Source organism: Manacus candei, unplaced genomic scaffold (genome assembly GCF_025592945.1).
Source record: "Manacus candei isolate 608988 ecotype Guabito, Panama unplaced genomic scaffold, ASM2559294v1 h1tg000048l, whole genome shotgun sequence".
Lineage (NCBI taxonomy): Eukaryota > Metazoa > Chordata > Aves > Passeriformes > Pipridae > Manacus > Manacus candei.
In genome coordinates, this window is record NW_026138096.1 from 14,589,972 (window position 1) to 14,602,015 (window position 12,044).

At 46.1% G+C, this 12,044-nt stretch overlaps 1 protein-coding gene across 2 annotated transcripts in view; it reads right to left on the reverse strand.

The window, feature by feature from the left end:
- Positions 1-411: 411 nt before the first annotated feature.
- ADAM33 (ADAM metallopeptidase domain 33) overlaps positions 412-12,044 on the reverse strand; it is a 37,304-nt gene continuing 25,671 nt past the window's right edge. The window contains exons 17-24 of one of the 2 annotated variants that reach the window (XM_051798166.1): positions 10,977-11,054; positions 9,848-9,956; positions 9,372-9,522; positions 8,718-8,808; positions 6,679-6,966; positions 3,289-3,452; positions 2,867-2,884; positions 412-1,533 (exon numbers count right to left, since the gene is read on the reverse strand). In XM_051798166.1, coding sequence (XP_051654126.1) covers positions 1,482-1,533; positions 2,867-2,884; positions 3,289-3,452; positions 6,679-6,966; positions 8,718-8,808; positions 9,372-9,522; positions 9,848-9,956; positions 10,977-11,054 — 951 coding nt within the window. In that variant the 3' untranslated portion in view covers positions 412-1,481. Of the gene's footprint in view, positions 1,534-2,866; positions 2,885-3,288; positions 3,453-6,678; positions 6,967-8,717; positions 8,812-9,371; positions 9,523-9,847; positions 9,957-10,976; positions 11,055-12,044 lie in introns of both variants that reach the window. The other variant, XM_051798165.1, reaches the window with a different exon arrangement.

The following is a 12,044-nucleotide window of genomic DNA, read 5'->3' on the forward strand; positions in this document are numbered from 1 at the left end:
TTCCAATGTTTAACAACCCTTTCCATGAAGAAATTCTTCCTGAAGATGCTTCAGGAAGACCAAAGGCTTCAAAGCAAAGCCTGATCATGAGAGTAAGGACAGCTCGGGTTAAGGTGGCCTTTAGGGCCATCCTGGGGATAATGAAACACCAGAACAGTTTCTTGTCCCTGAACCCTCCCTTGAGGGTTGTCCCTGAACCTACCCCATGGCTGGACACATCTCCAAGAGATCTGTCCCAGGTGAGGTGGGAACTATCCCAGTGTCGTTGATATGGGACACAGGGATGGACTGAACCGTCCCAGGTTTAAGGGAGTCCTGGGATCTGTTTGTAGGTCGTGGAAGACCTGGAGATCTTGGTGTCTAAAGGGTTCAGGGAACTTCTGAGCAAGAAAAGAGCCAGAGGAGCCAGGGGACTGTAGAAAGTCTTTGTTCTCGTTTCAGACCCTGATAGAGCTGCGTGTCAAGTCACAGGAAAAGTGGCACAAAACTGTGCAAGGTCAACAGCACCTTTGATCTGAGGATTGTAAAGCCCTTTCAAGACATGAGTTTGTTCAACCTCACAACACCCCTGTGAGGTAGGTTATCACCCCCCCCTTTCCACACGGGGGGAATTGAGGCACAGAGAAATGCAGCGGCTCGGCCGAGGCCTCTGGACAAGCCAATGACACGGGCAGGAGGTTTTCCTGTTCCTCATCCCGTTGGGACAGCAGAGTATCAGCAGCTCCAGAAGCCACTGCTGGGCTTGGCCCACGAGCAGGGAACAGGCAGCGTTTGTAGGGGGGGCTCCTGAGCCCCCTGAAAGCACCCTGGTGACCCACTGGTGCCACCAGCACTTGAGGCATTGAAACACTTCCCAGGAGGCTGCTCCTTCCAGGTGACCCCAGGGTTGTCACCTCGTGCAATCGGACAGGAGGGGCAGGAGGAGCCCGAGAACTTGGATCCTTCGTGGAAATGTCCCAATCCAAGCTGGAAATCGTGTTTCTCTCGTGGCAAATGTCTCCCCGGAGAGGACGCCCCGGCATGGAGCTCTGGTGGCAGTGGGTGGTGGTGGTGGAAGAGGGGTGTCACCAGGCCTGGAGGAGAAGGAGGAGGTAGCTAGAAGGACATTACACTGTCACCAGCATCTTCCATCAGTATTGGACGTCCTCGTGCCCCCCGGGTCGCCCCAGCCCAGCCCATGTGCAACGTCAGGGAGAAACCAAAGCTGGGAGGCAAATTGGCTGGGAAGCGATGCCAGGATGGAATGTCCATCATGGAAACCCCACCTCCAACCTTCAGTGAAGTCATAGTACCAGTTTCCCCTCTCCTCCCCACCCCACCATCCCCAGTTTTTGTGCTGAATACAAATTCTGTCTTATAAAAATAGTCCTCTGGTATCAAAAGACAAATAAAAGGAGGGGAATGAAGGACCCCTGTGGGCAGAGCAGTGCAAATCAGGAGAGCCAGCTCAGGAAGGACGGGCTTCAGGTGGCCTTGGATTGTCACTTCTTGGAGGGGAAGGAGGTTGATTGGACTTTGATGGCTGGGACTGGCCTGGAGTGAGGAGAAGAAGAAGAAGAAGACAACTCTTTGAGTGCAAACATCGACCACCCGCCACCTCCACCACAACCAACCTCCCACAGCTCAGGGCAGACAGAGCAGCTGCTGTCCCTGAGACCAGAGGGCACCTGGCACTGGCACTGCCGTGGTCACCCATGTCCCCTTGCAAAGGTTAAACCACAGATTGCACTGGTTTGAGGTGGTTTTTCCTTTGGTGGACCCCGAGAACCCTGACAGGACATGTGGTGACACCAGGCAGTGACCAGCAGTGGGAATGATGTTGCCCAGGGACACCTACAAACAGTCAAGGTGGTTTGTGCACCACCAAGAGACATCACCAACTCAACCAACCCCATATGGAGCCTTTTCCCATCCTGGGGATTCATGACTCATGGAATCACGGAATGGTTGAGCTGGAAGGGACCTTAAAGAGCATCTTGTCCTGCCCTGGGCAGGGACACCTTCCACCAGACCAGGTTACTCCAATCTGGCCTTGGACACTTCCAGGGATCCAGGGGCAGCCACAGCTTCTCTGCACAACCTGTATCAGGGCCTCCCCACCCTCACAGCCAACAATTCCTTCCCAGTATCCCATCTATCCCTGCCCTCTGGCAGTGAGAAGCCATTCCCTCTTGTCCTGTCCCCCCATCTCTTGTCCTAAGTCCCTCTCCAGGATTGTTCTCAGTGGGCAGCACAGACAAAATCCCACAGTTTGGGGGAGGGAGATGATTTTGGCTGCCAGGATGTGCCAAAGCCTTCCCTTTAGGAACCACAGACCAGCCCTGTTTCATCTCCTCAGAGAGCTGAGCTCCAGGGATTGAGTTCCACGGAGACATTTTGGGGCACAGTCAACTCTTTGTGGTGGCAACGACAAAGTGAGAACTCAAAATAGTGTCAGAGGGTCAGAGCAGTGACTAACACAGAAGACTGGCTGGGGATGAGGGACAACTTCATTCCAGCACAGTGGATGGATGGATACAAGGATGGATACAGCCCATGAGCCCAAGCAGCAGGAATGGATGCAAACACAATTCCTTGGGGCTCCACTGACCCCTATCCAGAGGATTGGGCAGCACAGAAAAAGCTGGAAGTAGCAGTGATATTGGAAAACACTTGGACTGGAAAACCCATGTCCTCCATTCCTTTGGACACAGGTGCCCAAGCCCTGCTGTTGGTGGGGTACCCAGAGGGACTATGTCCTGCTCATCCAGGAGCTTCTGGGAAGGTGGAAATTTAATCCCAGGTCTCCTGGTTCCCAGTCTGATGCTGAACCCAAGGCCACCCCCCACAAGCAGTGCCAGGGGTCCGTGGGATGTCCCTCACTCACCTTTGAGGTGGCATCGGTCTGCAAGGAGGGAAGAGGAGAGAGAACATCAGTGTCCATCCCTTCACATCAGTGTCCATCCCTTCACATCAGTGGCCATCCCATCACATCAGTGGCCATCCCATCACATCAGTGTCCATCCCTTCACATCAGTGGCCATCCCATCACATTAGTGGCCATCCCTTCACTGAATCCCAACAGCTCCCTCCACACCTGGGATGGGAAACCACCTCCCCCCCCCCAAAATATGGCCCCTCCCTTAACCCAGCACCTCAAAACCCCAAACCTCGGTCGCTGTTGGCCAATTTTGGCCAGACCCTGCGAGGTCCTGCAGAGCAGGGAATGTCCCACCCGGGTGTGACCCCCCTGAACTGCCCCCAACCCACAGGACCCCCCACCCGTGGTGGGAGGGACACTCCACTCACTTCAGGGGCCTCGTGGGGTGGCTCGTGGCGCTCGTCCCCGCTGGCTGGAAGTTGCTAGGAGGGACCATGACCAGCAGGGTCTGTCCGTGGGCAGGAGGCAGCTCCTTGGCCAGGAGAGGACTCCCAGGGAGGGGCCGACGCGGGGGCTGCTGCTTTGGGACCACCTGGAGTCACAGGAGGGGTGTGGGGAGGGACAAAACACCCTCAAGGAGCGTCCAGTGACCTCCTGCAAAACTCCCTCCCCCATCCCAGAGCTGAGATGCTTCCAGGCATGGAATGACATGCAGGGAACCTTAAAATATTCCCATTAACAGCACACAACTACCCTAAAATATTCTCATTAACAACAAATATTCTCATTGACAACACCAAAACTACACTAAAATATTTTCATTAACAGCAACCCAACTACCCTAAAATATTCCCATTAACAATAAATATTAACGCTCCAACTACACTAAAATATTCCCATTAACAACACACCAACTACCCTAAATTATTCCCATTAGCAACACCCAAACTACTTTAAAATATTCTCATTAACAACACTCAAAAAAACCTAAATTATTTTCATTAACAGCACCCAAGTTACACTAAAATATTCTCATTAATAACACTCAAACTACCCTAAATATTTTTAACACCCAAACCACCTTAAAATATTCTCATTAAGAGCACCCCAACTACCCTAAAATATTCTCATTAACAACACCCCAACCATTCTAAAATATTCTTATCAAAAACACCCAAACTACCTTAAAACATTCCCATTAACAACACCCAAATGACACTAAAATATTCTCATTAACAACATCCAACACTCAAACTACTCTAAAATATTGCCATTAGCAACACTCAAAAACCCCTAAATTATTTTCATTAACAGCACCCAAACTACACTAAAATATTCTCATTAACAACACCCCAACCACCCTAAAATATTCTCATTAACAACACCCCAACCACCCTAAAATATTCTCATTAACAACACCCCAACCATCCTAAAATATTCTCATTAACAATACCCCAACCACCCTAAAATATTCTTATCAAAAACACACAAACTACCTTAAAATATTGTCGTTAACAACACCCAAACTACCCTAAAATATTCCCATTTATAACACACCAACTACCCTAAATTATTCCCATTAGCAACACTCAAACTACTTTAAAATATTCTCATTAACAACACTCAAACTACCCTAAATATTTTTACACCCAAACTATCTTAAAATATTCTCATTAACAGCACCCCAGCTACCTTAATATATTGTCATTGGCAACACTCAAACTACCCTAAAATATTATCATTAATGACATCCAAACTACCTGAAAATATTCCCATTAACAACACCCCAAATTACCTGAAAATATTGTCATTAACAATAGCCCAACTACCATAAAATGTTCCCATTAACAACACCTAAACTACATTAAAATATTGTCATTAACAGCACCCAAACTACCCCAAAATATTCTCATTAACAACGCCCCAGCCATCCTAAAATATTCTTATCAAAAACACACAATCTACCTTAAAATATTGTCATTAGCAACACCCAAACTACACTAAAATCTTCCCATTAACAGCACCCAAACTACCCTAAAATATTCTTATTAATAGCATCCAAGTTATCTTAAAATATTCCCATTAACAACACCCCAACCACCCCAAAATATTCTCATTAACACCCAAACTACCTTAAAACATTCTCACTAACAACACCCAAACGACACTAAAATATTCTCATTAACAACACTCAACACTCAAACTACCCTAAAATATTGTCATTAGCAACACTCAAAAAACCCTCAATTATTTTCATTAACAGCATCCAAACTACACTAAAATATTCTCATTAGCAACATCCCAACCATCCTAAAATATTCTCATTAACAACACCCCAACCACTCTAAAATATTCTTATAAAAAACACACAAACTACCTTAAAATATTGTCGTTAACAACATCCAAACTACCCTAAAATATTCTCATTAACAACAGCACCAACTACCATAAATTATTCCCATTAGCAACACCCAAACTACTTTAAAATATTCTCATTAACAGCACCCAAACTACCCTAATATATTGTCATTAACAACACTCAAACTACCCTAAATATTTTTACACCCAAACTACCTTAAAATATTCTCATTAACAGCACCCCAACTACCTTAATATATTGTCATTGACAACACCCAAACTACCCTAAAATATTCTCATTAACGACATCCAAACTACCTGAAAATATTCCCATTAACAACACCCCAAATTACCTGAAAATATTGTCATTAACAATAGCCCAACTACCATAAAATGTTCCCATTAGCAACACCTAAACTACATTAAAATATTGTCATTAACAGCACCCAAACTACCCCAAAATATTCTCATTAACAACGCCCCAGCCATCCTAAAATATTCTTATCAAAAACACACAAACTACCTTAAAATATTGTCATTAGCAACACCCAAACTACACTAAAATCTTCCCATTAACAGCACCCAAACTACCCTAAAATATTCTTATTAATAGCATCCAAGTTATCTTAAAATATTCCCATTAACAACACCCCAACCACCCCAAAATATTCTCATTAACACCCAAACTACCTTAAAACATTCTCACTAACAACACCCAAACGACACTAAAATATTCTCATTAACAACACTCAACACTCAAACTACCCTAAAATATTGTCATTAGCAACACTCAAAAAACCCTCAATTATTTTCATTAACAGCATCCAAACTACACTAAAATATTCTCATTAGCAACATCCCAACCATCCTAAAATATTCTCATTAACAACACCCCAACCACTCTAAAATATTCTTATAAAAAACACACAAACTACCTTAAAATATTGTCGTTAACAACATCCAAACTACCCTAAAATATTCTCATTAACAACAGCACCAACTACCATAAATTATTCCCATTAGCAACACCCAAACTACTTTAAAATATTCTCATTAACAGCACCCAAACTACCGTGATATATTGTCATTAACAACGCTCAAACTACCCTAAATATTTTCAACACCCAAACTACCTTAAAATATTCTCATTAACAGCACCCCAACTACCTTAATATATTGTCATTGGCAACACTCGAACTACCCTAAAATATTCTCATTAATAACATTCCAACCATCCTAAAATATTCTTATCAAAAACACACGAACTACCTTAAAATATTCTCATAAACAGCACCCAAACTACCCTAAAATATTCTCGTTATCCACTGAACTTTCCTCGTTGTGTCACCAGATCCACCTCTCAGGGTGGTGTGACAGCTCCTCGAGAGATCCCAACCCAAAAACCAGCCAGAAAAAAACCCACGGGAATTTCCGAGCCTGGAAGGAAAATCGGAGCTCACCTGCGGTGTCCTCACGGGGTTGCAGGGAAGAGGTTTCCTGGGAGGCGGGAGCTTGGCCTGGGAGCCGCCGGCTTTGGAGTGGCCCAGGGGTGACCTGGTGACCGCTGAGGGTGACCTGGTGACCGCTGAGGGTGACCTGGTGACCGGCGGGGGTGGCCTGGCGGGTTTGGGGTCTCTGGGCCGCGGGGGGACGGAATTCGGGGCCGGGCGCAGAGGATGGACCACGTTGACGGGCTGAGAGCCGGGGTGGTGAGCGCAGGATTTGGGCAGGAACGCCGTCCGGGTCGCCTGCCGGGGTGGGAAAAGCGGGAGAAGAATCCTTAGGGAGGTTTTCCCGGGAGCAGGTTTTCCTGGGAGCGGAGCACCGGTGGTTTTTATTCCACTTTTACCCCTCGTTTTTACCGTCCTGCCCCAAAAACTGGACATGTTTTATGGCTGGACTCGATCCCAGAGCTCTTTGCCAACCTCAGTGATCCTGAGATTCCGTGTTTGCCCCTCACTAACCACGTGAGAGCACACAGGGATATTCTTCCTAAATTCCTCCTAAACTCCTCCTAAATTCCTCCTAAAGTCTTTCTAAATTCTCCCTAAATTCTTCCTAAATTCTTTCTAATTTCTTCCTAAATTCTTACTAAATGTCTCCTAAATTCTTCCTAAATTCTCCGTAAATACTTCCTAAATTCTCCTAATTTCTTCCTAAAGTCTTTCTAAATTCTCCCTAAAGTCTTTCTAAATTCTCCCTAAATTCTTCCTAAATTCCCCCTACATTCTTCCTAAATTCTTCCTAAATTCTCTCTAAATACTTCCTAAATTCTTTCTAATTTCTTCCTAAATGTCTCCTAAATTCCTCCTAAAGTCTTCCTAAATTCTCCCTAAATTCCTCCTAAATTCCTCTTAATTTCCTCCTAAATTCTTCCTAAATTCCTCCTAACATCTTCCTAAATTCTCTGTAAATACTTCCTAAATTCTTCCTAATTTCTTCCTAAATTCTTCCTAATTTCTTCCTAAATTCTTCCTAATTTCTTCCTAAATTCCTCCTAAATTCCTCCTAATATCTTCCTAAATTCTCTGTAAATACTTCCTAATTTCTTGCTAAATTCCTCCTAATTTCTCCCTAAATTCTCTGTAAATACTTCCTAAATTCTTCCGAATTTCTTCCTAAATTCTTCCTAAATTTCTCCTAAATTCTGCCTAAATTCTTCATAAATTCCTCCTGAAGTCTTCCTAAATTCTCCCTATATTCCTCCTAAATTCCTGTTAAGTTCTTCCTAAATTCTTCCTAATGTCTCCTAAATTCTCCCTAAATTCTTCATAAATTCCTCCTAAACTCTTCCTACATTCCTCCTAAATTCTTCCTAAATTCTCCCTTTCTTCCTAAATTCCTCCTGAATTCCTCCTAAATTCTTCCTAAATTTTAACTTACTTTATTGATGATTTATCATTTACTTTATTGATGATTTATCACTTACTTTATTGATAAGTTATTGCTTATTTTATTGATGATTTATCACTTTATTGATGATTTATCACTTACTTTAATGATAAGTTATCACTTACTGATGATTTATCACTTACTTTATCGATGATTCATCACTTTATTGATGATTTATCACTTTATTGATAAATTATCACTTATTTTATTGATGATTTATCATTTTATTGATGATTTATCACATTTTATTGATGAGTTGTCACATTTTATTGATGATTTATCACTTATTTTATTGATGATTTATCATTTTATTGATGATTTATCACATTTTATTGATGAGTTATCACTTTATTGATGATTTATCACTTTAATGATAAACTATCACTTCTTGATGATTTATCACTTTGTTGATGAGTTATCATTTACTTTATTGATTAGTTATCACTTCTTGATGATTTATCACTTTGTTGATGAGTTATCCCTTACTTTATTGATTAGTTATCACTTATTGATGATTTATCACTTCATTGATGAGTTATCACTTATCAATAAAGTGATCACTTATTTTATTGATGATTTATCACTTTATTGATGAGTTATCACTTACTTTATCGGTGTGGCTGGAGGTGGAAATGTTCCTCAGGGTGAAGGCAGCTTTGGGGTGGCCGTTGCTCGACTTCCGACCGATGGATTTGTTCCTGCTGGGAATTCCAAAGTCAGTCACGGATGGCAACATAAAGCAACCACTACAGGAACAGCTGCCTCCCGAAATTCTGCCCCTCAGGGAGGTCCTGTCTCAATTAACAGCCCGTTAACAGCACTGCTGGATGAGTCTGTCTCAAGGCAAGGGGGAAAATGAGGGGTTGGTTGGTTTGGGGGTTTCCTCTTGAATTATTTTGGGGGCTCTGACGGGGTTTTGTGTCTCTACCTCTGCTGGGAGGGGAAATAACCAGACTATCAAATTCCAAGAGCCCTTGGAATTCTTGCAACCTGCTGGGAGTGAGAACTCAACCCTCCTGCTACCAACCACCTTGGGATTTTCCTGTCCAGAGAATTCTTCTTCTGCTCGAGGAATTGCTGAGAGCCTCGAATTTTCCCAGGAGAAAACTCCTCAGATCTCAAACCAGGTCTCATAAAACTCTGAAAATGGCCTTGGGCACCTCCAGCTCCTCCACAGCCGTTCCCACCAGGCTGGATGAAACCAGGTTCCTGAGTCCCGCTGGGTCCTCACGAGAGGAGGGATTTAGGATGCCCCACCCACCTGTAGGCCTCCTGGCTCCTCTTCCTCATCTCCTTTATCCATTTATTCAGGAGGGAGTTCTCCCTGCGGTACCAGTAGTAGATGCTCATGGTCAGGGCCGGGAGGAGGAAGAGGAAGACGACGAGGAGGGCGATCAAAGCGACCTCGTGGTCTGGCAGGGAAAGCACAGAGGGCAGTGAGGGGCTGGGAGACGCTGGGGAACACTGATCCCACCTGCCCATCACCCCAAACTAGGCACATCACTGCTGATCCCACCTCTGGAAAGGGAGTAGGACCATCCAGCAGCCTCTCATGGCAACGGGTGGCCACCAAGCAACTGAGGTGACCACGACCACTGACCACGGACTGTGGGACTGCCTGGACAGACCCAACCCAGCCCCTCAGGGAGCAGGGCTGCCAGCAGCTCTATCCCCCCCCATTTCCCCCTCTCCTGGCATCATTCCAGCCCCAGGAGCAGCGGAGAAGTCAGGACTCACTGTTGGGCTGCACGGGGCCGCTGTCCACGCTGCCCCCCAGCCCCGGCTCCTGGCAGTAGGGGGGAGCCCAGCCAGCATCACAGTGACAGTTCTTGTTGCTGTTGCAGACCTGCAGGGAGAGGAGAAGGGCTGGAGACCACCAGGGAAGGTGTGGAAGTGATGGCCTGTGGGGTGGGGACAAGAGTAGGCGGTGGGTGACAGGAATTTGGGCTGAAGGAGATTGAAGCCCTGTTAGTGTTCACCCCTTGAGCATCAGGGAATCACAGGATGGGCTGGGTTGGAAGGGACTTCAAAGATCATCCAGTTCCATCCCCTGCCATGGGCGGGGACACCTTCCACTAGCCCACGTTGCTCCAACCTGGCCTTGGACACTTCCAGGGATCCAGGGGCAGCCACAGCTTCTCTGCCCAACCTGGGACAGGGCCTCCCCACCTTCACAGACAGCAACTCCTTCTCAATATCCCATTTAAATCTCCCCTTTTCCAGTGGGAAGCCATTCCCTGTGTCCTGTCCCTCCATCCCTTGTCCCCAGTCCCTCTTCAGCTCTCCTGGAGCCCCTTCAGGCCCTGCCAGGGGCTCTCAGCTCTCCCTGGAGCCTTCTCTTCTCCAGGGGAACCCCCCCAGCTCTCTGAGCAGAACAAAAGGTCAATGTGGATGTTTCACAATCACATCCCTCCACACAGTCCAGCAGATCTTCCACAGTTTGCTGTTGCCTCATCTCACAAAGCCCCACATTCCACAGAGCTCCAACCCTTGCAACCCTTTGAGCTTTGGACAAGAATGTCTCTTTGTACTTCCTTGGTTTTTTGCAGTCCCAGTTGTCTTTCTAACCCTTGTTTTTCTCTCAGAGGGAAAAGGCACCTGCTCCGAGCTCTAAACACTCTCGAGTTCAGACTGGACCCTGATCCAAACTGTGCAGATGGTTCTTACATCAGGAATGGTTTCCTTCCTCTCACTCGGACTCGGGTGAGCAAAGATCCCAGCTCAGCCTCACCTGGAGCTGGTGCCTGGGACAGATAGGAAAGGCAGAAATCCAGAGGGCTCATCCCTGGGGGGGAGACACTTGGTTTGCCTTAAAAATCCGCTCCTCATCCCGGGATTTTTCTGGAGGTCTTGGGTCATAACTCACCCCGTGGCCGTTGCACCGGGAAACGCACTTTTCCAGCTCAAAAAGGGAGGCATTCTGGCACCGGCGGTCCTTGCAAACCTGGGGGAGAGCCAGGGAGGTTAGAGAGAGACCCAGGAGAGACCACACTGATCTTCTGAGGGCTTCCCTGGGGGTTCTCTGGAAGGATGTTGTCCTTCAGGGTGTTGTCCGTTGGAAAATGCCCTTGGGATAAATCACGTCGTTCCAGGTCAACGGATTTCACTCCAATTTTTGGCCCTGCCATTCCCACATCCAGGACCAGCCACCACCACTCCCAGCCCCCTCCCCTGCCAACCCACCTGGCAGCTCCTGGACAAACTGTTCCCCATCTGGCCTTAAAACTCGGCCAAAAAAAAAAATACGCTGCTGGATTTCAAACCCAGCCACATTCTGGCCTCCCATCCCAAACAGGGATGAAAATTCCACTGTTCAAATGCCAAATAGGGAAGGAAGTGTCTCCACAGTCAGCTCCCTCTGGTAGACATCCCTGCTACCATGTCCTCCACCAGGCCTCTGCCCTTCCTCAGCTCAAAGGGACTGCAAAGGAGGCCAATTCCCAGTTAGCTTTGGATTTGCCATGTTGGTTCTTAACACGGATTTCCCCCCGGAAACAATTTATTTGTGGGAGGAAGCCTCATCCATAAAATCCTGTGGCAATTCTTGTTGGGGTTGCTCTGCTATGAATTGAACCAGAAAAGCTTTGAGGCCAGGGAGAAGAATTTGGTGGCCTGAAAACAACTGTTGATGTCTAAAAATGCCCCAAATGAGAATTTGTAGGCCTACAGACATTTGGTGATGTCTAAAAATGCCCCAGATGAGAAGAATTTGGTGGCCTGCAAACACCTGGTGACATCTAGAAATACCCTCTATGAGAGGAATTTGGTGGCCTGCAAACATCTGGTGATGTCTAGAAATTCCCCAGATGAGAAGAATTTGGTGGCCTGTAAACATCTGGCAACATCTAGAAATGCCCCAGATGAGAATTTGGTGGCCTGCAATCATCTGGTGACATCTAGAAATACCCTCTATGAGAAGAATTTGGTGGCCTGC